The sequence below is a fragment of the Poromitra crassiceps genome (genome assembly GCF_964638095.1).
Source record: "Poromitra crassiceps genome assembly, chromosome: 27".
Taxonomy (NCBI): Eukaryota; Metazoa; Chordata; class Actinopteri; order Beryciformes; family Melamphaidae; genus Poromitra; species Poromitra crassiceps.
The window spans coordinates 7693862-7721782 of record NC_139650.1 but is presented as its reverse complement, the minus strand read 5'-3'; the positions used below and the strand labels follow the sequence as shown (position 1 = coordinate 7721782).

General features: G+C 46.9%; 1 protein-coding gene and 1 pseudogene across 2 annotated transcripts in view; one reads left to right on the top strand and one right to left on the bottom strand.

Annotated features, from left to right (window-relative positions):
- The window catches only part of flnba (filamin B a), a 108304-nt gene extending 87979 nt beyond the window's left edge, over positions 1–20325 (bottom strand). Inside the window, exon 1 of the mRNA XM_083661785.1 lies at positions 19917–20325. Coding sequence (XP_083517911.1) covers positions 19917–20208 — 292 coding nt within the window. The 5' untranslated portion in view covers positions 20209–20325. The remainder of the gene's footprint in view (positions 1–19916) is intronic.
- Positions 20326–26799: 6474 nt separating this feature from the next.
- LOC310799202 (peptidyl-prolyl cis-trans isomerase B pseudogene) lies at positions 26800–27450 on the top strand (annotated as a pseudogene). The gene has a single exon. The product of its transcript is annotated as a peptidyl-prolyl cis-trans isomerase B pseudogene (transcript).
- Positions 27451–27921: the final 471 nt, after the last annotated feature.

Sequence of the window (27921 nt, the reverse complement as noted above, 5' to 3'; positions counted from 1 at the left end):
ATTCGATAAAATACGATTTAAATATAATAATGAATGAGAGGACTTAGGTTAAAAAAAAAGTAGCCTATAATTCCATTACCCATTCATGCACATTGAAAATCTAGTATAACATCTACCGTAATATAAGATTGTTATCTTAGCCAGTAACATGCTTCAGATTTTTTTAAATTAATGAAATAGAAAAATACATTTGGTTATGCAGTAGATTTCAGAAGTGACTGGTAGGCTATTTAAGGGAGAGCGCGTATGTCAGAGACCTCATTCTGCATTATTCAATACATTAACCAAAATAATAATAATAATAATAATAATAATAATAATGATGATAATAATAACAATGTAGCTGTTTTAATGAGATTTTCTGTCATTTGATGGGAGACACGCGTTTACAAAAGATGATAGTGACTGAGGAAACTTATAGGGATAGTTTGGTTTGTTTGAAGTGGGGTCCTCTGAGATACTTGCATAAAGTCAGTGAGTGTACTGGGTAGTAAAGCACTCTGGACGCATCACACACACACCGAGATGGGAGAACTGCACTCCAGCTGCAGCAGGCACAGAGAGCTGTCTGCTGAGTGTGAAGGGGGTCATGAGCAAAAACGTTAAAAAAAAAAAAAACATAAAAAAAACATAAAAAATACATAAAATGCTTCCATACTGCTCACCTGGCGTAATCAAAGTCTCTACAAGCCCTGAGATGCCAGGTTGACTTGAAAAGATGTCACGTACACGCTGTTTTTTCGCTGAATCAGCCGGCCGATTAATGGGTCGACCCCTAGTTAACAGTTATATCAAACTGGTCATTCAGTGGCTTTTTGAGCCTGGCGAACACTTAGCTAACGAACGTCGCTAACAGCTAACGCCAGCGGCTAATGCTAGCTATTCATGTCAGTATTACTTACATGGTTTGTATTACATGGTTTGACTATAGTGATACGTCGTCACCTGTTTCTAGCAACAGCTTATTTAAAAAAAAATACATTGAGCATAAAATGAGGTTATTTGTCAAAGAGAATATTGTTGAACAGTGTGGCTAATCAACAGAGCAGGTCAGGACTCAGCAACACATGAAATATCTTCACCATGACAAGATACACTGGAGGGGAGGGGGGCTGTAAGGTCACAGCAGCCAGCAGCAGATCCTGCTGGGCTGGTTCTCAGAGTGAGAGTGAGCAGTTTCTCCTCAGACACACACACACACACACACACACACACACACACACACACACACACACACACACACACACACACACACACACAGTGAGAGTGTAGAGGGAATTAAAGCTGGGATGTTTTGAACGCCACTCCCCCTATCAGCTATTCAGTTTCTATGAACAAAACAATACATCTTCTGTGTTGTATTAATAACTGATGTCAAAAGTATTTGAAATGTATTTGAAATGTTTGTTAAACAGCACAACGCGTTCTCACTCCAACTCAGCAACATATACTGACATTTGATCAGGACCCCTTGGCATCTTTTTAACACACTGGGTACATCTTTTTTCATTTTTTTTATGTACAGGGTAGTCCAATAGACTTCTATAGAACTCTCACAATGTGCAGGGTAGTCCAATAGACTTCTATAGAACTCTCACAATGTGCAGGGTAGTCCAATAGACTTCTATAGAACTCTCACAATGTGCAGGGTAGTCCAAAAGACTTCTATAGAAATCCCACAACATGCAGGGTAGTCCATTAGACTTCTATATAACTCCCACAATATGCAGTGTAGTCCATTAGACTTCTATAGAACTCCCACAATATGCAGGGTAGTCCATTAGACTTCTATAGAACTCCCACAATATGCAGGGTAGTCCATTAGACTTCTATATAACTCCCACAATATGCAGGGTAGTCCAATAGACTTCTATAGAACTCCCACAATATGCAGGGTAGTCAATTAGACTTCTATAGAACTCCCACAATATGCAGGGTAGTCCATTAGACTTCTATATAACTCCCACAATATACAGGGTAGTCCATTAGACTTCTATAGAACTCCCACAATATGCAAGGTAGTCCATTAGACTTCTATAGAACTCCCACAATATGCAGGGTAGTCCATTAGACTTCTATAGAACTCCCACAATATGCAGGGTAGTCCATTAGACTTCTATAGAAATCCCATAACGTGCAGTGTAGTCCAATAGACTTTTATAGAACTCCCAGAACGTGCAGGGCAGTCCAATAGACTTATATAGAACTACCATAACGTGCAGGGTAGTCCAATAGACTTATATAGAACTACCATAACGTGCAGGGTAGTCCAATAGACTTCTATAGAACTCCCACAATGTGCAGGGTAGTCCAAAAGACTTCTATAGAACTCCCACAATGTGCAGGGTAGTCCGATAGACTTCTATAGAACTCCCACAATGTGCAGGGTAGTCCGATAGACTTTTATAGAACTCCCACAATGTGCAGGGTAGTCCGATAGACTTTTATAGAACTCCCACAATGTGCAGGGTATTCCAATAGACTTTTATAGAACTCCCATAATGTGCAGGGTAGTCCAATAGACTTCTATAGAACTCCCACAATGTGCAGGGTAGTCCGATAGACTTCTATAGAACTCCCACAATATGCAGGGTAGTCCAATAGACTTCTATAGAACTCCCACAATGTGCAGGGTAGTCCAATAGACTTCTATAGAACTCCCATAACGTGCAGGGTAGTCCAATAGACTTCTATAGAACTCCCACAACGTGCAGGGTAGTCCAATAGACTTCTATAGAACTCCCACAACGTGCAGGGTAGTCCAATAGACTTCTATAGAACTCCCATAATGTGCATGGTAGTCCAATAGACTTCTATAGAACTCCCATAACATGCAGGGTAGTCCAATAGACTTCTATAGAACTCCCACAACGTGCAGGGTAGTCCAATAGACTTCTATAGAACTCCCACAATGTGCAGGGTAGTCCAATAGACTTCTATAGAACTCCCACAACGTGCAGGGTAGTCCAATTGACTTCTATAGAACTCCCACAACGGGCAGGGTAGTCCAATAGACTTCTATAGAACTCCCACAATGTGCAGGGTAGTCCAATAGACTTCTATAGAACTCCCACAACGTGCAGGGTAGTCCAATAGACTTCTATAGAACTCCCACAACGTGCAGGGTAAATGGTAAATGGCCTGCATTTATATAGCGCTTTTATCCAAAGCGCTTTACAATCAGTAGGTAGTCTACATTCACCCATTCATACACCGATGGCGGCAGGCTGCCACGCAGGGTGCCTACACACCATCGGGAGCAAGGAGGGTTAGGTGTCTTGCCCAAGGACACAACGACAGCAGCTGGGAGGGAGCGGGGATCGAGCCGCCAACCCTTGCGTCATTGGCCGACCCGCTCTACCTCCTGAGCTAAAGCCGCCCCGGTAGTTCAATAGATTCCTATAGAACTCCCACAATGTGCAGGGTAGTTCAATAGATTCCTATAGAACTCCCACAATGTGCAGGGTAGTCCAATATACTTCTATAGAACTCCCATAACGTGCAGGGTAGTCCAATAGACTTCTATAGAACTCCCACAACGTGCAGGGTAGTCCAATAGACGTTCTATTAGAACTCCCACAAGTTCACCAGATTGATGCATTTTTCTTTAAAATGTGCAAAATTTTCTTCCGGGGGGTCACAGCCCCCCTGGACCCCCTAGTGGGTGTGAGCCTCAGGTCCACCCACCACAATCTCTCCAGTCCACATCCTGTAGGAAACACAGGAGTCAGTGCAGTGGTGATGTGCTATACAAAGTGAAGAAGAAGCAGGTGTCTGTCAGCACGACATCCTAAAGTGTCTTGAAGCATTCAGCATCATCACATTCTCTTGACAGCACAGAAAACTGTATTAGTGTTAAAATGACTGCAAAGTGTGCAAAGTGCACCATCCTGGCAGCTGGCCTGGTGTCCTGCGTGCACTCTGGAAAAAAGACCTCTCCATCCACAACTCCAGGGCTGAATTTCAGTCCCAGTCCGTCCCCTGTACATGGCCCCTGTGCACGGCCCCTGTGCCCGCCCCCTGTACATGGCCCCTGTGCCCGCCCCCTGTGCCCGCCCCCTGTACATGGCCCCTGTGCCCGCCCCCTGTGCCCGCCCCCTGTACATGGCCCCTGTGCCCGCCCCCTGTGCCCGCCCCCTGTACATGGCCCCTGTGCCCGCCCCCTGTGCCCGCCCCCTGTACATGGCCCCTGTGCCCGCCCCCTGTGCCCGCCCCCTGTACATGGCCCCTGTGCCCGCCCCCTGTGCCCGCCCCCTGTACATGGCCCCTGTGCATGGCCCCTGTACATGGCCCCTGTGCCCGCCCCCTGTGCATGGCCCCTGTGCCCGCCCCCTGTGCCCGCCCCCTGTACATGGCCCCTGTGCATGGCCCCTGTGCCCGCCCCCTGTGCCCGCCCCCTGTGCCCGCCCCCTGTGCCCGCCCCCTGTACATGGCCCCTGTGCCCGCCCCCTGTGCCCGCCCCCTGTACATGGCCCCTGTGCCCGCCCCCTGTGCCCGCCCCCTGTACATGGCCCCTGTGCATGGCCCCTGTACATGGCCCCTGTGCCCGCCCCCTGTACATGGCCCCTGTGCCCGCCCCCTGTGCCCGCCCCCTGTACATGGCCCCTGTACATGGCCCCTGTGCACGGCCCCTGTGCATGGCCCCTGTGCATGGCCCCTGTGCACGGCCCAATCTCAGTATCCATTCACGGACTTTGAGGTGAATGTAAATTAAATGTGTAAATCAGATTATTGCCAAATTATGCCAATTGGCCATGACCTTGATTATTAATGTAGCAGTTATGGGATTATTTTGTGCAAGTAAACAAACTCTAGGACAGAAATGCTGAGGAGTAAAGCAGGATCCACAGCAAGGAGAGGAGCGCCAACAGGCAGGAAACACACACACACACACACACCGACCTGTCTGCACAAGAAGCTGGTCAACACCCACATTATACCATACAGTACATAGTAATGCCTTCTGAAGAGTGGCCCACAGCCAACCAGGTGTGACACACACACACACACACACACAGTATCATAAATAACTGGTCAAGACATTGGCTAACACCTACCACACACACCTACTAGCTTTTGCAATCAGGCTGATAAAGCTGACTGACAGTGTGTGCCGAAGGTGGAGACTGAGAGATGGTGGTGCAGTCCAGACAGAGAGTGGATACGCAGGTATACAGAGGATACCCTCTTCTAAATCCCCTCGATAGCTTATAGTTTATTTATTTATTTTTATTTGAGGAACAATGCACATTAATAAACATTACAGTAAATATAGAAGAACAAAATATTGCAATGTCAGTTTTTTCCAAAACCGGCCCCGCCCACACCCGTTAATATAAGGCCCGCAGCCCGACCCGTTACCTGTGATTATCTCAAAATCAAAACCGGCCCCGCCCAGAGCCGTTAATATAAGACCCACGGCCCGACCCGTTACCTGTGATTCATCACACAAGCTATAAACACAGTCACGCACTTGGAGCCAAACAAACTGCACCCGTTTCCCACAGTAGACAAAAAGCAGTCTTTCTGGGTGAGACTCATCATCATTGTCATGTTAGCATTAGCAGCTGCTAATGTTAGCTCAGTAACCAGCTGCTCAGCACTTCTATCAGACAATACGGTGTTGTGCAACAAGCAGATTTACCAAATATTTCCAATACATGCACTTTTACAACGTCCAACTACCGTAAATTCCGGACTATAAGACGCACCGGTCTATAAGCCGCGGGACCAAAATTGACTATTTTTTTCTTCTATAAGCCACACCGGTCTATAAGCCGCGGGTGTTTTGATGTTTAATTACCATATGAAAGGGTTCGTGCACAGAGAGGAATGTCGGGAAACAGATGGCTGTTTGGGGAAGCTCCCATTTATTAACATTTCAACAAAACAAAACAAAAGTCAGGTCACTAATCCCCAGACAAAATCACACAACAATAGGCTATATGTGCAGCAAACGGCTGTAACCAGAGAAGTCAAGTCACTAACCCTCGTCTTCCTCTTCTTCCTGCGTACTGAAACCACCAAAGTCCTCATCTTCAGTGTCGGAAACGAACAGGTTCAGGGTGGCTTCGTCAACCACTCTCCTCTCTCCTTCATTGTCACTCAAAACCAACGAACTCCTCTTCGTCACTGTCGGCATCGAACAGCCTCTGAAGCCTCTGACGGCCCTCAGCGCCAGCTGTGGCGGCCTCATCCTCTTCATCCTGCAGCAGTCCAGCGTTTTGGAACCCGTTGGTGATTGTGGATGTTTTCACACTCCTATAATATTCCGCTTCTACTGCTCGTCTTGTTGTGAATATTCCTTGATCTTCCTTTGTGTGAATTCGCCGAAGTTTGTGATTTTCTCCTGGTAGTCGGGGGAGGGAGTTGCCCGAGTGGCCGTTTGCTTACCGTAATTACCATATGTAAGTGGTCACGCACAGAGGGGATTGTCGGGAAAGAGACTGTGACTGTTTGAGGAAGCTCCCATTTACCGTATTACCGTAACATTTCAACAAAACAACATAACACAACACCACCGTTGTTTATTTTTACAGTGCACACAGTGTCCGCGGTGTGGTGAAAAGAGGGCAAGAGAGGAAATTAAAACAGAAGTGGATTTATAGTTAGAAAGAGTGCTAAAGAAGAGAGAATTCCGTTTTTTATTTTTTTATTTTAGTTACTCACAGTACTATTGACCAGTCCAACTCAAAAGATATTCGGCAGTTTCACTTTGAGCTCTTGTTCCGCCGCTGTCCATCAATGGTTATGACGAGTCTCGCTGGGTACAGTACGCCAAAGCGATATCCATTGACTCGATGATGCTGTTGTATGTTGCGCGTTTCTGTTGCACCAACGCGGACGGTGAGGGGCTTCTTCCCCGCAGCCTGGAGGATGAGTTGACGGTCGGGCCAGCGGAGTAGGCAGATGAAGATGGCCCTCGGTGGCAGGCCGGGGTCTGGACGTGGCCGAGGCGCCCGGTGTGCCCTGTCCACCTCTGGTGGTTTCTCGCCTTCCTTCAGGTCCAGGATGTAACACAGGATTTTGCCACGAAAGCGTCCATGTCACCCATCTCAGCTCCCTCTTTTACATTGATCAGGCGAATGTTATTTCTTTTACTCCTGCTGATTAAGTCATCAACCTGCGTGTGCAGGGTTTCGATTTTGCATTTTATCCATTTTCGGACTCACTGTGTTGTTTTTGTCCTCCAGTGCGCGGATGCGCTTTTCCGCATTATAAACTCTGTTCACGGTTGCCTTAGTTTCTTTAGTGAGTGAGTGGATGGACTTCTGCACGTTTTCAAACTTGTTTTCAAGCTGCTCAAAACCTCTGAGCGATGTCGGACTTAATCGATAGTGTTTCACGGAGTAAAAGTTTAGCCCAAGCCGTGTATCTCCAGCCTCCAGCAGGTGAGTCATTTCCTCATTCATGGCGTGATTGCTTCGTCTTTTTCTTTCTGCTTACCTGTGTTGTGTTATGTTATGTTATGTTATGTTGTTAAAAGAGGGCAAGAGAGGAAATTAAAACAGAAGTGGATTTATAGTTAGAAAGAGTGCTAAAAAAAGAGAGATTTTTTTTTTTTTTTTGGAAAAAATCCATAGATAAGCCGCACCGTTATATAAGCCGCAGGGGCCAAAAAACGGGAAAAAAGCCGCGGCTTATAGTCCGGAATTTACGGTAATGTTAACTTCTCCACTGGGACTTGCACTTTCCCCATTGTCGTTATGGAAACCAGATAGCGTCTTGTTGTCTCCAGTCTAACACGTTGACTCCACGGCTGAGTTTTGAATGTTTATGTTGTGCAGTCCGTAGCATCAAACAATGTAGTACTATGCATACTTGAAACATGTCCGTTAGGTAGAGAAAGAAAGCGTAAAACTGTTTGACAGGGGAAGTAGCCTACTGCAAATCTCTCCTCTTTCCTCTGTCTGCCGAACCAGTACAGACTGACCTCCACCAACAACACACACAGCGCCCACGTCATGCACCAAATTACCGTAAGTGACTGTGAATTCAGTCTAAGCGCAACACAAAAACATACATGGTTCCCGGGTCACACGCTTGCTTCTCGAACCTTTAGACCAGTGGTCCCCAACCACCGGGCCGCGGACCGGTACCGGGCTGCAACGCATTTGGTACCGGGCCGCGAGCCGGGCCACAAAAATAATTAAAAAAAAGATTAAGTAAACATAGGCTATAATATTATAGGCTGTGTGTGGTAGTTGAAACATAGTTTCAAGTTGACGTTTATTTATGTTTGTAGTTAAAACAAAAACATAAATACTGTATAGGCTACATACAGTACAACACAAAATTCTGTTATTTACCCTTTGTCGCCACCTGGTGAGTAAATATGGTGAGTAACTAAAACCATTAAAATTGACAACTGGTCCGCAACTTTTTTACCGGTCCTTGGCACAAAAAAGGTTGGGAACCCCTGCTTTAGACAACCACTGCCCAACTGACTTTTGGCGTTATGACATGGAGGTAGGGCCATATGATTTCCGCAAAATGGAAAAAACGGACGGAATCATGCAATTTGGTAATAAAAATGGAATCAACTGTAAACATGGAATATTGCAGAATTTTCCATAATTTGGCTGAAATTGATCAAAGTAGGCCTAATTATCAAAATAAGAAGTAGATCGAATGATCATAGTAACCTAAATGATTTCGTAATTGTAAAATAGGCCTAGAGAAATGATTCGGTTTTCGATTGGGGAGTTTTGAGAGGGAGGGTCGGCCTTGCGTGGGACCCTTACTGCACCTCACAACTTAGTTTTCACCTTGAGAAACATGTTGAAGAGGCCGTCTGAGAGAGACAAGTCATCAAAACAATTAAAAAAATAACCCAAAAATAAAAACTAACCCTAACCCTCAATTAAAATTAAAATTGAAAAAACTTAATTCAGGAAAAAATAAAACAGAATTTGGAAAAAATATATATATTTCATATGGCTCATATGGCAGTACAGAGAACAGCTGCAGGCCGTGGACACGGACACGGATTGTTTGGATGGTGAGATGATGCATCTCCATTCCTCATGCTTCCATGTTGGAAAGCCGCCGCAACCCATGCAAACAGGTTGGTGATGTCTGGACAGTGGACACACAAATCTGATCGCTCACAATAACAGTGCACACAGTCTGTCTTCAAGATCTGATTTGACAAACAAATCAGATTTGCCTGCAGTCTGAACCAGGCCTTAACTTCCACTGAAAGCAACAGAGAGTAACATTTAGAAAGCATGAAACTAAAACTCTCAATTGAAACCAATACTAGAGTCAAAGTCTCTGGTGGTGGGAGAAGTCAAACCCAGTCACCCAACAACAGTTTCAGTTTCAGAGATGGATGAGGAATCCCTACGTCACCACAGAAACCACAGCTGGTGAATATGAAGCAGGGTGGATCCCCGCGCGCACACACACACACACACACACACACACACACACACACACACACACACACACACACACACACACACACACACACACACACACACACACACACACACACACACACACACACACACACACAGAGGATGTGAGATCCAGATAAGAGACCGTTGTGGGACAGACTGAGCTCAGATTTTCAACTTTATTCAAATGTGGAGGGTTGAGGAGGGTATTCAAATCACCAGGCAGTCAAACAGCCGCTGAGCGCCAGAGGATCTATCGATACACTCTGGTTCCTTCCTCCTCCATTTGAATAAACCTGAACATCTGATTCGTGGCTGTGTGTTTTGATGCGTCTGTTGTCATAATGTCAATACCTTATTCTGCATCACTTCACCCAAAAAGATCTGAATTTTCACACTTTTTCGATAATTTAATTTGGAAATGAGGCAGATCCTGTAGTTCCACTGTTCTGCTGTCATTTCTCATAATGTTGTAATAGGGGCTTTTCTAATATGGATTGTGTGGATTTAGTTGGTGATCGTGCGTTTTGATACGTTCACCGCATGCTTAGATAAATATAGGCCATCCAACTCCTTTATGATCAAACAGGCAATAGTCCTACTTGACACCAGATGATAGCTTTAAACACAGCTAGCTGGTGATGTCCTTATGTGCTTGTTTGAAAGCTATGACAGGTCTGACCTCACTATATTACCACAGATTGCTTCATTATTGGCACATTTTTTAATATCTACAAAGTCAGAGAATCGCCTTTTTAATCATATCACAAGTTCTTACAACTAGGAACTAGGAGATTCCTATTATATGATATAAGAATTAACAAGAAATATCCAACAATATTATAATATTGTATAAGAATTAAATAATTAAAGCGGGTATGTTGCAGACAGACAGGGGCATCTGAGCACCACGCACGCACGCACGCACACGCACGCACACGCGCACACACACACACACACACACGCAGCTGAAAAGCTGCTGCTATATTGTTTTCAGCTGACAGCAAACCTCTCTCTCTCTGTCTGCAAGGTCGCTTTAACCTTCCATAAATACTCATTTATTGGGGCATCACAGCCAAAATGTAGGGCAGCAAGGCCAAAACCACTGGTTCAAATCCTTTTTTATGATCTTTTTCCTCCAAATAAATATCCTAATATATAAATGAAGTGCTACAGTGTGATACAGCACATAATGTAGGATGATGGCTCAGACTGCAGTTATTAACATGTCCAGTAACACATGATCATCTAAGTGTAAGCCGGGAAGTTAATGTTAGACGGGACATTACAGCCACACTTCCTGCCCTGCTCCTCTCCTCCAGTCTCTCATCATGGAGGTGAGGTATCTGACACACCAACACCACCTGGCACACAACGAAACCTCTATCAACTTCTCCTCCTCCCCTCCTCTCCTCCCTCCCCTCCTCCTTTCCTTATCTCCTCTCCTCCTCTCCTGCTTTCCTTATCTCTTCTCCTCCTTTCCTTATCTCCTCCCCTCCTCTCCTGCTTTCCTTATCTCCTCCGCTCCTCTCCTCTCCTCATCTCCTCCGCTCCTCTCCTCCTTTCCTTATCTCCTCCCCTCCTCCTTTCTTTATCTCCTCTCCTACTTTCCTTATCTCCTCCGCTCCTCTCCTCATCTCCTCCGCTCCTCTCCTCCTTTCCTTATCTCCTCCCCTCCTCCTTTCTTTATCTCCTCTCCTACTTTCCTTATCTCCTCCACTCCTCTCCTCATCTCCTCCGCTCCTCTCCTCCTTTCCTTATCTCCTCCCCTCCTCCTTTCTTTATCTCCTCTCCTACTTTCCTTATCTCCTCCGCTCCTCTCCTCATCTCCTCCGCTCCTCTCCTCCTTTCCTTATCTCCTCCCCTCCTCCTTTCTTTATCTCCTCTCCTACTTTCCTTATCTCCTCCACTCCTCTCCTCCTTTCCTTATCTCATCCGCTCTTCTCCTCCATTGCTTATCTCATCTCCTCCTCATCTGTGCCTGCCTGTCTGTGTGTGTGTCTGTGTCTGTTTGCCTGCTTGTCTGTCTGTCTGTCTGTGTCTGTTTGCCTGCTTGTCTGTCTGTCGGTGTGTGTCTGTCCGTCTGTGCCTGCCTGTCTGTCTGTGTCTGCCTGTCTGTCTGCCTGTCTGTCCGTCTGTGCCTGCCTGTCTGTCTGTGCCTGCCTGCCTGCCTGTCTGTCTGTGCCTGCCTGCCTGCCTACCTGCCTGTCTGTCTGTCTGCCTGCCTCTCTGTCTGTCCGTGCCTGCCAGTCAATCAGTCCATCCGTCTGATTGACTGGCTGTCTGAATCTCAGAAAGCTGCTGCAGCAACAACTGACAGCGCTGAACTGCTGAGGTCTCCCTCTGTGTGTGTGTGTGTGTGTGTGTGTGTGTGTGTGTGTGTGTGTGTGTGTGTGTGTGTGTGTGTGTGTGTGTGTGTGTGTGTGTGTGTGTGTGTGTGTGTGTGTGTGTGTGTGTGCGTGTGTGTCCCACCCAGAGAACTCAGTCATTTCCTCTCCGCTGTGGAAAATCAAACCTGCAGTTTGACGTCACTGAGCGCGGTCCAACCCCACCCAGCCTGTCTGTCTGTCTCTCTGCTCCTGTCTGTCTGTCTCTCTGCTCCTGTCTGTCTGTCTCTCTGCTCCTGTCTGTCTGTCTCTCTGCTCCTGTCTGTCTGTCTCTCTGCTCCTGTCTGTCTGTCTCTCTGCTCCTGTCTGTCTGTCTCTCTGCTCCTGTCTGTCTGTCTCTCTGCTCCTGTCTGTCTGTCTCTCTGCTCCTGTCTGTCTGTCTCTCTGCTCCTGTCTGTCTGTCTCTCTGCTCCTGTCTGTCTGCTTCTCCTCAATGCACTGCAATCTCTAGTGAACAGAGAATCGAGTAGCGCAGGGATGACTTCTATTTTTGTAGGCTTAACCAGGAAAATCACCGCCATGTTGGTTCTTCGGGGGGGAAAGGCTATGGGGTTTTAGAAAAGGGAATTTGGTTAAATGCATGAAATAAGGTCTGTGGTTAACAAAAGTGTATGCCTTATGAGAGTGGTCTGAAAATCGTGTTAAAAAAAAAACATTTATGTTTCAAAAGTCATTTTGACGAGTCAAGCCTCGTTTGTGAAGATTATCCTGCTGAACACAAATTACCACTCCCATAAACTTGTGTTAACCCCAGCCCAGACCTTATTTAATGCATTGAAGCAAATTCCCCATTCTAAACCTCCATAGCCTTTCCCCTTGAGGAACCCAAGTGTTACTTCCGGACTCATTTCTCTATGTACCCTACATTTTCTCCCATATACCACAATGCAATGCGCTCGTGTTTGCAGGACCAAAGGAGAAGAAGTGTGGGGTAGTGTCTCTGAAACTCCTTTGATCATTCCAGTTCACTATATGATAACCCTTCTGAACACGGCTATTGTATGCTAGCTAGCTAACGTTAGCTGCTAACTGTCAGAGTCAGCTCCGTGCGCTGTGTCTGTGCGCGTTGGAAGCGCTCTGGGCATTCATATTTTTTGATATCCAAAGCGATCCACTAAAAAACGCTGTCTGTGGACACGGCGCCCCCTACAGTCCGTTTTTCTACCTGTATAACCATTCGTGTTCTATGAAAACGTTCTACTGTCTGCAACATCCTGACTGCAGTACTGTTGTAAAAAAAAAAAAAAAAAAATTAACAGCTTCGCCTATTGCCTTCATTATAATCTTTGTCGGCGATACAACGGAAATGACCAGAAACAGTATGGCTTCCTTTACCTCCACAAAAATGTTAGTTTAGAAGCCACAATATTGTTATAAATATCAACAACCATGCCAACAGATATCAAAGCTGGTGGGCTTTATGGAAAGTGTGTGACTCGAACAGTTGTATCAAATTATACATTCCGGGGTGTTTTACGCCCATGTAACGAACCTAGCTAACAGCTAACTAATGCCAGGCTAGCTATTTATATCAGACGGTATTACTTATTAATTAATTATGGTATCAGTCATGACATGACGTAGACATTCATTATGTCTGACGTGACGCCATCACATGTTTTTAGCAACAGCTTATTTCTTTTTTAACAACAAAATGAGGTTAATTTGTAAAAGAAATACTGGTGAACAAACAGTGTGGTTAATCAACAGACGAGGGAAGGACTCAGCAACACATAAAAGAGCATGAAACTGTCAAAATACACCGGAGGAGGGCTGTTAACAAACTGAAACATCCTGTCTTTGTTTCAGAGAAAACCTGTAAAACACACACACACACACACACACACACACACACACACTCACAGCTGGCCAGGACACAAGAATTGTGAGCTTTGAAGAATTCACCGTACCCCCCCCCCCCCACACACACACACACACACACAAGCACACACAAACACACACACCTGTGATCGCCCACAGGCCCAACCTCAGACATTTGAGAGATGATATCACTCATACAGGCATCACATGCATGCTACAAGCAACATTATTGTGTGTGTGTGTGTGTGTGTGTGTGTGTGTGTGTGTGTGTGTGTGTGTGTGTGTGTGTGTGTGTGTGTGTGTGTGTGTGTGTGTGTGTGTGTGTGTGTGTGTGTGTGTGTGTGTGTGTATCGGCCTGTTGACCCTCTGCACAAACGCACTGACAGCCGCAGAGAGGGAGACTGAGGCCGAGCATGTCAGGAGAGAGACGAATACGTATGAAGGTGAAAGAGTAGACGTGCACACTGGAGCAGCTCCCGGTAATGATTGACCACACATGCAATGTTTCAGTGGGTCTTCATCAGGCATAACACACTTTTTTTGTCATGAAAACACACGTTGGATTCCTATTTTCTGTTGACTTTGATATTGCACAAACTATTTGTTTACCTATAAACCGGAGCTAACTTTCCTTCTTCAGCTTTATGCTCTCACACACTGGCCAGGACACAAGAATCCACCACACACACACACACACACACACACACACACACACACACACACACACACACACACACACACACACACACACACACACACACACACAGAGACACACACACACCTGTGATAGACAAAGCATTTGTTTACAATCTGTTCTCCTATAAACGTTTATGGCTGTTTTTGACGCTCCGTTAAGAACTAAACACCAAGCCTGACATAATGCTAAGCAGCATGCTGCTGAAATGGCTGATCTGATGTTGGCTGATCTTTGTGCCAGGTGATGATGTCACCTGACAGGTATGATACTAGGTTGGTTTGAGTTGACTGCTGCCTCGCCTGGAAAGCAGACGACAGCAGCCGAGTGCCCAACACCCCCTCGACTGCACAGTACTCACTGCTGCTTTTCTTCTTCTACAGTTTTGTTTAACAGTGGTTTGTAAACAAATTCAAATGTGCATTAGCGCCACCCATACTACACCCATTACTACACACCCATACTACACCCATACTACACACCACACTCACTGCTCAAACGACCCAGCCCTTCAGATTACTTATTATGCCTCCGCCGGCGATAGCCAGGCCGGAGGCATTATGGATTCAGGTTGTCCGTACATACGTCCAATATTCGTTAGGCCAATCTGGAAAATTAGACCCCAACAACTCTGCGTGTTTCTCTACAAGTCAAGAACAGACAGTCTCACCACTAGGGCCACATGATTTCCGCAATGCAGAAAAAACGGAATCATGGAAAATGGAATCAACTGTAAAACATGAAATATTGCAGAATTTCCCATAATTTGCCTGAAATTGATAAAAGTAGGAGTAATTATCGAAATCCAAGGAGCTGTCAGGGGAGAGACCAGCAGCTCCAGGCAGAAGGAAATTGTTTTTTGTTTTTTTTAAATACGTGTTTCACAAATCCGATTGCGCCAGTTCTTTCTATGTACATTAAAAACACATCATATATAATAAGCTCATGTCATGTATCTGTTAGGGGGGCCAGAAGCACGTTGCAGTTGCCCAGGCGGGAGATGATAATTGACTGGACCAGGAGTTGTGTCGCTTCCCTGGTGAGAAACGGGCGGATTTTGCGGATGTTGTACAGGGAGAACCTACAGGAGCGTTGTGCTGTCGCAGCAATGTAGGCCGAGCAAGACAGCTGGTTGTCAAGGATCACCCCGAGGTGCTTCGCCGTTTGGGAGGGAAGCCCTTACGTCACCTCAAATGTCATATGGCCTAACACCAGCCTCCACCTGACCGAGAGGTGACAGCCACACATTCTGTACTTTGAGCCACACTGGGACCCAAGTGGAGGAGGCGAGGCAAGCCTCTTTAAAACACTCTGGTCCCCCCCGGGCCAAGCCCCCCCCTACCCCCCCCCCCCCCCACACACACAGAAACACACACACACACACACACACACACACACACACACACACACACACACACACACACAGAACACACACACACACACACACACACACACACACACACACACACACACACACAGCTGTCTGTCAGTGTGATGCTGCCTGGCTTATCGACAGACCTCCACACGCTGTAAAGCCTGACTCAGCCTCGTCTCTGAGTCAGCAGCAGAGTCTGTCTTCAGCCCCGCCCACATGGAACCTGTGGCTGCTGACCTATAATGAATCACAGCCTAGGCCTGTTAACGGACCTATAATGAGTCACAGCCTAGGCCTGTTAACGGACCTATAATGAGTCGCAGCCTAGGCCTGTTAACGGACCTATAATGAGTCACAGCCTAGGCCTGTTAACAGACCTATAATGAGTCACAGCCTAGGCCTGTTAACAGACCTATAATGAGTCACAGCCTAGGCCTGTTAACGGACCTATAATGAGTCACAGCCTAGGCCTGTTAACAGACCTATAATGAGTCGCAGCCTAGGCCTGTTAACGGACCTATAATGAGTCACAGCCTAGGCCTGTTAACGGACCTATAATGAGTCGCAGCCTAGGCCTGTTAACGGACCTATAATGAGTCACAGCCTAGGCCTGTTAACAGACCTATAATGAGTCACAGCCTAGGCCTGTTAACAGACCTATAATGAGTCACAGCCTAGGCCTGTTAACGGACCTATAATGAGTCACAGCCTAGGCCTGTTAACAGACCTATAATGAGTCACAGCCTAGGCCTGTTAACGGACCTATAATGAGTCACAGCCTAGGCCTGTTAACAGACCTATAATGAGTCACAGCCTAGGCCTGTTAACGGACCTATAATGAGTCACAGCCTAGGCCTGTTAACAGACCTATAATGAGTCACAGCCTAGGCCTGTTAACGGACCTATAATGAGTCGTAGATTAGGCCTGTTAACAGACCTATAATGAGTCACAGCCTAGGCCTGTTAACAGACCTATAATGAGTCGTAGATTAGGCCTGTTAACGGACCTATAATGAGTCACAGCCTAGGCCTGTTAACAGACCTATAATGAGTCACAGCCTAGGCCTGTTAACGGACCTATAATGAGTCACAGCCTAGGCCTGTTAACAGACCTATAATGAGTCACAGCCTAGGCCTGTTAACGGACCTATAATGAGTCACAGCCTAGGCCTGTTAACGGACCTATAATGAGTCACAGCCTAGGCCTGTTAACAGACCTATAATGAGTCATAGATTAGGCCTGTTAACGGACCTATAATGAGTCACAGCCTAGGCCTGTTAACGGACCTATAATGAGTCACAGCCTAGGCCTGTTAACGGACCTATAATGAGTCGTAGATTAGGCCTGTTAACGGACCTATAATGAGTCACAGCCTAGGCCTGTTAACAGACCTATAATGAGTCGTAGATTAGGCCTGTTAACGGACCTATAATGAGTCACAGCCTAGGCCTGTTAACCGACCTATAATGAGTCACAGCCTAGGCCTGTTAACGGACCTATAATGAGTCGTAGTCTAGGCCTGTTAACGGACCTATAATGAGTCACAGCCTAGGCCTGTTAACAGACCTATAATGAGTCACAGCCTAGGCCTGTTAACGGACCTATAATGAGTCACAGCCTAGGCCTGTTAACAGACCTATAATGAGTCACAGCCTAGGCTTGTTAACGGACCTATAATGAGTCGCAGCCTAGGCCTGTTAACGGACCACTAATGAGTCATAGACTAGGCCTGTTAACGGACCGCTAATGAGTCGCAGCCTAGGCCTGTTAACGGACCTATAATGAGTCACAGCCTAGGCCTGTTAACGGACGGATAATGAGTAGCAGCCTAGGCCTGTTAACGGACGGATAATGAGTAGCAGCCTAGGCCTGTTAACGGACCTATAATGAGTCACAGCCTAGGCCTGTTAACGGACGGATAATGAGTAGCAGCCTAGGCCTGTTAACGGACCTATAATGAGTAGCAGCCTAGGCCTGTTAACGGACGGATAATGAGTCACAGCCTAGGCCTGTTAACAGACCTATAATGAGTCACAGCCTAGGCCTGTTAACAGACCTATAATGAGTCACAGCCTAGGCCTGTTAACAGACCTATAATGAGTCGTAGTCTAGGCCTGTTAACGGAGCGCTAATGAATCACAGCCTAGGCCTGTTAACGGACCGATAATGAGTCACAGCCTAGGCCTGTTAACAGACCTATCATGAGTCACAGCCTAGGCCTGTTAACAGACCTATAATGAGTCACAGCCTAGGCCTGTTAACAGACCTATAATGAGTCACAGCCTAGGCCTGTTAACAGACCTATAATGAGTCACAGCCTAGGCCTGTTAACAGACCTATAATGAGTCACAGCCTAGGCCTGTTAACAGACCTATAATGAGTCACAGCCTAGGCCTGTTAACAGACCTATAATGAGTCACAGCCTAGGCCTGTTAACAGACCTATAATGAGTCACAGCCTAGGCCTGTTAACAGACCTATAATGAGTCACAGCCTAGGCCTGTTAACAGACCTATAATGAGTCACAGCCTAGGCCTGTTAACAGACCTATAATGAGTCACAGCCTAGGCCTGTTAACAGACCTATAATGAGTCGTAGATTAGGCCTGTTAACGGACCTATAATGAGTCGCAGCCTAGGCCTGTTAATGGAGGGGCTAGGGTTATTACTAATAATGTTTGAGTGAGACTGTACCATTTACTCAGTTTGGGTCCCACTCGTCTGTCTCTGGTATCCAAGAACCTCACGCCAAACTCCTTTCAAAAAGCTGGAGATAAAACTATAGCACATTCTTCAATTCAGCATGAATACAATCCGACAGACAGCAGCAGCAGTTCCTTCAATAAAGTCTCACCTTTTTTAATACGCCCTGTGGGCATGGAAAACCATAACAGTTGAGATTTTATAGGAAATAAAGCTGCTTGGTGGATTGTATACATGCAGAATGGAAAAGTAGCTAGCTGCTATTGGTTTAATAAAACATAATGAGAAATAATTTATTAGGAATACAGTTTTGTCAACAGGATTTTGAATGGACTTTGGCCTCCGTCATCACCACACCAGGAACGGCTGGCTGGGTGACCTTCCAGACTAATGAATGGAATGAAGTGTGAGAAGAGCCTCTCCAGTCCCCACTACAGTTATATTTCAGAGGGTGTGTGTACTGTGTACTGTACTAGTACTAGTAGTAGACTGTAAGTGTACACACACCGTGTGAAATATAACTCAAATATAACCTTTTAGATCCCGAGGAGTGACTCTTCAATTACACATAGGCTAATCCACAACTGACACTTTCTGCAATAAAATCTGATCTTTTAAAAATGATTTGCCTCCAAGTACAACAGTTGTCTTTCACCTTAGCCCAACTTGCCTACAGCACGAATCACTTAATAGAAAATGAGTTTTTATAGAATTATGGAGCTGCTTTGTGCCTTTCTTAATAGGCTGAATTGAACAGCAGATTATAATGACTCCGAAAAGACCATTATTTTGTGAAGTGCGAGGCAACATTAAATTGCCACATTTCTGAATGCAGTTTGGCATACGTGCCAATGAGCCCTCTCCGCCACACCAAAGAACAGCGTAGTCAGGGCTGGCTAGCTGGGACCCAACCTGGTCACAATTCACAGTTCTCCTGTCATGTTTTGGACCCTTCTTTAACAGCGTTACGACTCATTCCGGGCCCCAGACAAAGTTGAGGAGATTCAGAGAAACTTCCAGAGGAATGAATGGACTAAAGTAAATGTGAACAGACTACACACCATCTGATATACAACCTTTTCTAAATCCCGAGGTGTGTCACTCTTCAATTCGGTTGACACATAAAACCGACACTTTCTTGGATAAAATCTCACCTTTAAAAGTGATTTGCCTCCGATGCTCATTGCTCACACCTCAGTAACCACTTTGTACAATTAAGAAGTTGTTTTGCCGAATTGAACAGCAGCTTGAGTTGGGTTGAGGTCCACAACTTCACTCAAATCAACTCAATAACTGGCAAACTAAATGAACGTCTGCAAAACGGTTTACAGTTTTCTGATATTATATATATACTAGCCTACTGATTTTGTAATGATACAAAGCTGGTTGAAAATCGGCGGAGTGTTCCTTTATTGTCAGGTATACTAACAGGTATACAGACAGTCCTCCTATCATGTGCGGGCTCTTCTTTAACAGCGTCATGTTGGTGCCCCAGATAAAGGAACCTCCAGCCGGTGTGTGGACTCACTCACTCACCTATGGAGACCAGCTTGATGTTCTCCTTCTCCAGGAACTCCAGCGCCACCGACACGTTCTCCAGCTTCATCTGTCTGAAGGTGGGCCTCGGGTGGTACTTGCGGAACATCTTCTTGTGGCTGAGCACCTCGAGCAGCGCCAGGAGCCGCAGCCCGTCGCCCAGGTCCGTCTGCAGGTCTGCGATGCGCTTGTTGACGCACTTCAGGTGCTCGTTGATCCAGCGCGTGAAGGTGTTCTGCTGGATCTTCTTCCACGGCGCGTCCTCCGCCAGGTCCTTCTCTGTGGCCGGCATCGTGACTTGCTTCCTCTCTCTCTCCGTTAGTTCACTTTTAGTTTGAGTTTCTCCTCCTGGTTGATAAAGAAGTACAGTCAGGAGAGGAGCGCGCGGCGTGTGTTCCCAGTGTGTGTGTGTGTGTGTGTCGCCTCTCTGCAGGCTCGAGCTGTACTGTTTGGAGTTTCTCTGATCCTGTCCGGAGTCTGGAGCGTGCTGCGTTCAGGGCCGCCTTGTAAACTCGGAATCAGTCCAGCCGCTGCCCCTTCTTTTTTTTATTATCCTGGCTGCAACGAATTGATCGATTAGTTGTCAACGATTAAATTCATCACCAACAATTTTAATAATAATCGAATAATATATAAGTTTGGTAATATTTTGAAGGAAAGGAAGGAAAAGTTCTCTGAGTCCAGCTTCCTAATGTGAAAGGCCTGACTTTTTGGGGATCTGCAGTTGACCTTTTTCACAGCAGCCACTTTTGTGTCTAAAAGGCGGGGTAAACACAGGGCAACCTAAAAATGACCTAATGGGCTTCCAAATTGCAAATTGATGTTTTTGGTTGCACCTGTGTTGTTTACCCTGCCTTTTAGACACAAAATGGCTGCGATGAACAAGGGGCATATGTATGTATGTATGTATGTATGTATGTATTGTAACGTATCGGGTAATTACGTGTATTTGGGTGTTTCCGTGCTTGGCTAGGAACTGATATGTGTGGGTGTGTTCCTAGGGGGAAGGGGATATATGTGACCAGCGGCCGGGGCGGAGGCCAGTCAGGCCAGGGTGGGCGAGCTGACCGGGTGGTTTAGAGCTAGCAGCGAAGCTAGCTGCTAGGAGCGTGTATTGTGAAGACAAGAATAAAAAGCCTGTACCAACTACAACTCTCCGTTCCTTGGACGAATACCTACTTCGTTACATTGGTGCCAGACAGTAAAGCGGTAACGCCTCTGATTCGGCCGAGAGGGGAGAGGGTGAGAAGGAACGGCAAAAGAGACGGGTGGTGCGGCTTTTTGGCTCTAGAAACTAGCGCTAGTAAGTTAGCTACCAGGGGTGCTAACTGCTAACTGCTAGCTGCTAAAACCACGTGCGATGGTGCGCGGAGAATCAAGTATCTCCGGAGAATGGCCATCGGTGAACGGGAGGAAAGGAGAGCTGACGGCGGGGATCAGCTCGATGCTGGCGGGCATGGAGGCCCGTGTGTTGAGAGAGGTCGGACGGCTGGTGCAAGAGACTCCTGCCTGGGCAGTAGAGGTGATGCGGGCGCTGCGAGAAGTCATGCAGCGGGTGGACTTGATGAGCGCGGAGGTAATGCAGCGGGGAGAGCGGCCGGAAGAGCCACGGAAGAGACTGTGTTGGACCTGCAGAGAGCCGGGCCACGTGGCGAGGTGGTGCCGATGCGGTTCCGGGAGACGGACCGGGTATGCGGGACAACGACATGGACAGCAGGGAGCCTGCTGGGCATGTAGCGCGATCGGACATCTAGCCAGAGAGTGTCCAGAGGCTGTCGGAGATCGGGGGACAGCGGGAGAAGAGAGACGTGCAGGCGGCAGACAGGTGAGACTCTGCTGGACTTGCCAGTCACCGGAGCACTTGGCCAGGGACTGCACTGAGAGTGTGGAGGCCGGAGGTGAGACGCAGGCTGGGAAGAGCGTGAGCAGCCGGGGAGAAGAGAATGTGGTGACGGATAGGAGAACGGTGCTGCAGGGGAACAGCCAGAGGGACATCGTCTGCAGCGTTGTTACAGTCGGGAGAGCGACGCTCGTGTCTCCGAGTGAGCGAGAGGGGTTACCGCCGGGGGAACCGGCCCAGCCTAACCGCTATACACCCCCTAACGTTGCACTGCGGAGAGCCGAGGGGAAGATCGACGCCGGTGGTGTTCGCTCTGCTGTCCTCAACCCTGGAGGAGGGGGACGGAAAAACGAGCGAGTGCGAGGCCGGGAGGACGACGCCAGGGTCAGCTGGAGAGTCGACGGGCGCGAGTGGAGACCGGAGGACGAGGATGTCGATCCGGTGCTCGTTCGTGCATTTGCTACTGGAACAAACAAAAAGGGGGGACCGAAAAGAGTGCTTCAGGGGAATTGGTGAAGCTGGGAAAAGGGGGGATGGAAATGGGGTTTAAAAGAAAAGCTAAGGAAAATGTGGGGGCTTGTGTTTGAATTGAAATGTGTGAAAAAGAAGGAAATAATGAAAAACTAGACATTATGGAGTGCCTAATGGGAAACTAGACATTATGGGGGTACCTAATGGAAAACTAGACATTACGGAGTACCTAATGAAAAACTGGACATTATGACGGGGGTGCTGAAAAGAAAAGACTGTTTGTTGGGGAATTAGAATTTGATGTGGTGATGGGAAAAAATATTGTGTTGGGTGTGTTTTGGTACAGGGGGATGTGTGTGGGTTGTGCATGTCGCGTGGAAGCGACATTAAATTTGTGTGGGGGATGTGTAACGTATCGGGTAATTACGTGTATTTGGGTGTTTCCGTGCTTGGCTAGGAACTGATATGTGTGGGTGTGTTCCTAGGGGGAAGGGGATATATGTGACCAGCGGCCGGGGCGGAGGCCAGTCAGGCCAGGGTGGGCGAGCTGACCGGGTGGTTTAGAGCTAGCAGCGAAGCTAGCTGCTAGGAGCGTGTATTGTGAAGACAAGAATAAAAAGCCTGTACCAACTACAACTCTCCGTTCCTTGGACGAATACCCACTTCGTTACAGTATGTATGTATGTATATTTATATGTATATGTATGTGTAACCCGTGTTTTTTTCCTCTGCGTTGTGTTCTCGTTAGAGACGTGTGTGGTCACATTCATAAGTCAAGAGGCAGTAGTACTGGGTCTCAAGTTCTTTTACTGAGTAACACAACAAATAAAAAGCTGTTTCCCATAAAACTGAGATACAAATTAAACAATAAGCTATAAATAATAAGCGGTTTCAGGCGGAGAATTACCATGACACAGCCATCTCGTTGCCATTCCCATCTGACTGTGTTTCTGGAGCTGTGCTAATGTGCACGTCACCACGGGGGTGCGTTCACACACAACAACAGAGCACTCAATTAAGACATTCACACACAAAACGAAGAAAATGGTGGTGTTTTGGTTAAATTCATAAGTGAACCAGATTAACCCGTTACATTATGTATGTATGTGTGTATGAGTGTAGGTAAAATTGTGAGTAAGTTTCCTTTTAAAACTAGCCTTTCCTTTGATGGAACGAACATCACCTGGAAGACTGTTCCACGATACGATCGCCCTGTAGCCTATATTACAGCTTTCTTCATGTAATTGGACGTCGGTCGGGGTAAAGTTATCTGTCCACCACTTGCCCCTCTGGTGGAGTGTGTATGAATATTTGAACCATAAAATCGATGTTATTGTAAAGAAATGTAGGAGTCTGAGTTTGAAGAACTCTATTTAAATAAGTAGGCCTAAGTTGTCCAATAGTCTTTCCTCAACTCAAATTGGAAGTTCCGATTGTGTTTACACTTCTTGTGACTCATAAACCTTAGTCTGACACATATGTGAGTCAAACTAGGTTTGATCAGGTGAGTCAGACTAGTTTGAGCAGGTAAAACAGCCGGCGTTTTGAACAGGAAGTCATGACACAATGGGTCAAGTGGGATGGGGATAAGGTGAATATAGGGGAGCAGCCCAGGTCTAGTCTAGCTGCCTTGTTTTGTGCTACTTGTAACTTTCTGAGTAGACCTTTAGAAGCAGATGACCGCACCACCAAGCAATAATCCAAGTGACACAGAACCAACAAAAAAAACAATTTGACTTATTGAAGGTCTCTTACTCCTTTGTGGTTGCCACTGTTGTCCTACAGTATGTGTCCCCATGATCTGCTACAAAGTTTCGTGCAAATCCGTTCGTAACTTTTTGGGGTAGTGCTGACAAACAAACAAACAAACAAACAAACAAACAAACAAACAAACAAACAAACAGATCAACTTGGGTGAAAACATGACCTCTCGGCCAACTCTGTGAAAAGAAAAGGACATGATAGAATTGAGTAGAAATCAGTTTTCTTCTCATCCCATAAACAACCTGGCAGCCCCCGAAACTGAAGACTAGACACAGATATACGCGCGCACAGACACATGCACACGCACACGCACACACGCACACACACACACACACACGCACACACGCACACACACACACACACACACGCACACACGCACGCACACACGCACGCACACACGCACACTGTGCTGATCCTGTGATTTTCTATAGTGCAGAGTAAACAGACTGACTGACTGCAGTGCAGAGAGAGAGGGAGAGGTTTGCTTTGTACCAGCTGTTGATTCTTCTGCATGTTGAGGCCGTTTCGTAAAGATGACATCATGCTTCAACTAGATGATTGATGCGTGTTTGTAGCGTGAAGACATCAGCTAATATTAGAGCACGCACACACACACACACACACACACACACACACACACACACACACACACACACACACACAAAAGTCAAGTCCTGACCTGATCTCTTGTGTGTGTGTGTGTGTGTGTGTGTGTGTGTGTGTGTGTGTGTGTGTGTGTGTGTGTGTGTGTGTGTGTGTGTGTGTGTGTGTGTGTGTGTGTGTGTGTGTGTGTGTGTGTGTGTGTGTGTGTCTCAGGCCCGGCTCCAGGATGAAGTGACTGAGGGAAGGAGTTAAAAATGGTGAGGGGGCCATTTGAAAATGGCCATGCCAAAAAAAAAAAAAATCCCTCGCCAAAAGCACATTATTGCACCCCCTCCCCGACAAGGCCCCCCGTGGCGCCGGCCCCGGTGTGTTTGTCCGTCCGTCCTGAGTAGGTAAGAGTCTGACATGTAGTATGATTCTTCAGCCTATGAGAAGTTAAAGACTTCCACAGGAAAACTCTCTCTCTCTCCCTCTCTCTCTTCTTCTGCTTTTCTTCATATCTGCTGGGAAATATTGTCTTGGAATTCTGCATGGGGCGTCACCAAATTCCAAAATGTGAGAGACAGAGACAGAGAGAGAGAGACAGAGAGAGAGAGAGAGAGAGAGAGAAAGAGAGATCAGGAAGACATACTCTGTTCACACACAGAGCATTTCACATTCACCACAAACAGAGGACGGACACGCCAGACTTTATTAGTCACAAAAGGACCAGGGATGGGAAAAATACACACATTCTTTAGAAGTACAGTTACTTGTGTAAAAAAAGAAAGTAGATACTGATTCAACTTGTTTACTCAAGTAAAAGTAAAAAGTACAGGCTCTGAAATGTAATCAAGTATAAAAGTATTTCTACCGGCTGTTTGTGTGAAAAGCTAACTGAACCTCACGTCATATTAATATAACTAGAATTTTCGCATGCTACGTGTGCTCAATTCTAGGGTGGAGACTCTGGAGACGATGAACCGAGCACACGGACACACAGTTCTCCAATTACAGTAGTAGGATTGGCTACAGGTGGTGTATGTTGATCGTTTTTAATCTCTGGTTCTGGATTTGTTTGAAACACAGTCACTGAAGAACTAAATCTAGGAAATGAAAATGAATAAACTGAAAATAAACTGTCTTTCAAGTCAGTTCTGGTGGAACACGAAGTCCTTCATCACTTGTGTTAGTGGTAGGGAGTGAACTTGCTTCACGCGATGTGTGCCCAGCGCTTGGTGGATCCGGATCCAACACACATGGGCTAGACTGCAAGGACTCTTGGCCTCCCGAATGACCCTGAGAACCTCAGAATCCGCCATCTCCTCCAGCTGTGCCTGCTCCCAGGTCAGGTCCAGGAGCAGCTGGACGAAGGCCGCGTCGCACCTGTGATGCAGCACCACCTCCAGCAGGAGAGAAGCCACGACACGGGTCAGAACGGCAGCGGCCCGGGGCAGCAAGCGGAAGCAGTCCAGGTGGTGGGAGGCGGCGCTGGATGATGTAGAGAGGAGAATCCGCGAGGTGATGGATGACCATGGTACCTGATCATGAGTTCCTGCTGCATCTCCAGTCTTCCCTCCCCAGCAGCACACCAGACGGGATGTGGCCGTGTCTGTGTCTTCTGTTGGGCTCGGTCCCGGCTTCCAGGAGGATACGGACACATGAGTCATAGAGCACGGCCCACTCGAGAGGTGACCAGTCATCCTCATCAGCTGGATCTACCTGGGCTCCCTGGTTGATCAGGTAGGCCACACAGGCAGTGTGACCCTGCATGGCTGCGTACATGTGTGCTATAGTACCACACAAACTCATTGATCCCCCTTCTGAAGCGGTCTTCCTGCAACAGCGTTTGTCCAGGTCTCCTGCCTCGGCAGCATCGTGGAGCGATCAGTCGTCATGCTCTGCTCGAGCAGCCATTTCTTCAGGTCGGTCACTGTATTGTGTACTGAAGTATTGTGTAGTATTGTGAAGTATTAGTACGTACACTTATACCTACTACTACCCCTACTACAACTCTTCTTCTTCTGTGGTGTTTGATGACATGACTCACTGATGACATCACCATGTGGTACATCACTCATGATATCGCAATTGCTCCAGTGACATCACAATTGCTCAAATTACATCACTGTTGACATCATCTGTAACATCATCAGTGATTTATGACATCACTATAGTAGTCCACCAGGCTGAGCCATCTAGACCTGCTCTTTTTTCTTGTTATTAATGTTTCGGATCTGCGAGAGAAGGATGAAGTTCCTAGTTGCTGTTACGGTCATTGTTGTTACGATCTTTGTCGGATCAGTGATTTTTCTTATCTTCTTAAACGGTTCAGATGCTAATGAAAAGAAGAACGGCCCAAAAGTAACCGCGAAGGTGTACTTTGACATCAGAGTTGGAGATGAAGAGGTTGGAAGAATCGTCATTGGACTGTTTGGGAAAACCGTTCCCAAAACAGCTGAGAACTTCCTCGCACTGGCAACCGGGGAGAAAGGATATGGCTACAAGGGAAGCAAGTTCCACAGAGTCATCAAGGACTTCATGATCCAGGGTGGAGATTTCACCAGAGGAGACGGCACTGGGGGCAAGAGCATCTATGGAGACCGTTTTCCTGATGAGAACTTCAAGCTGAAGCACTACGGGCCCGGCTGGCTGAGTATGGCGAACCGCGGCAAAGACACCAACGGCTCTCAGTTCTTCATCACCACTGTTCAGACTCCATGGCTGGACGGCAAACATGTCGTCTTTGGGAAGATTCTGGAGGGCATGGATGTGGTGAAGAAGATCGAGGCCACAAAGATAGATGCCCAAGATGTCAGCATCCATGATTGTGGCAAAATTGAGGTGGAGAAGCCATTTGCTGTTTACAAGGAGTAGAGCCCTGCTGGGGGGAACAGGGGAACATGACTGGGGGAGGAGGCCACCTTGTGATCACTACCTGCCCTGTGGTCCTACCGTCCTGGAGAAGGGGCTTAAGGCCTAAACATGGTCGTCCGTCAGAGCCTCGCCCCGCCCTCCCCGTAGGACGGCGGGTGGAGCGCCGTCCTACGGGGAGGGGGCGCCGTCGGCTGACGGGGGCTGGTCGAAAATGTGACTTCACGGCGACGATACGTGCGTGACGTCAGCTGCAGGAGAGTTGTGATTGGCCGTTGCCCTGGCTCATCGTCGTAAAGTCGCCTTTCAAAGCATGATGTTAGATTATAACGAACTAGTTGTGTGGCTTAGCCTTCCCAAATGTTGAGGGTCGTTTTTTAGAATTTAATACATAGAATTGGGAACGTTACATTCAATTTCATTCAGACTGCCTGGCACACAATCTCCGCCATTTTCACACGGAGCTTCCACAGG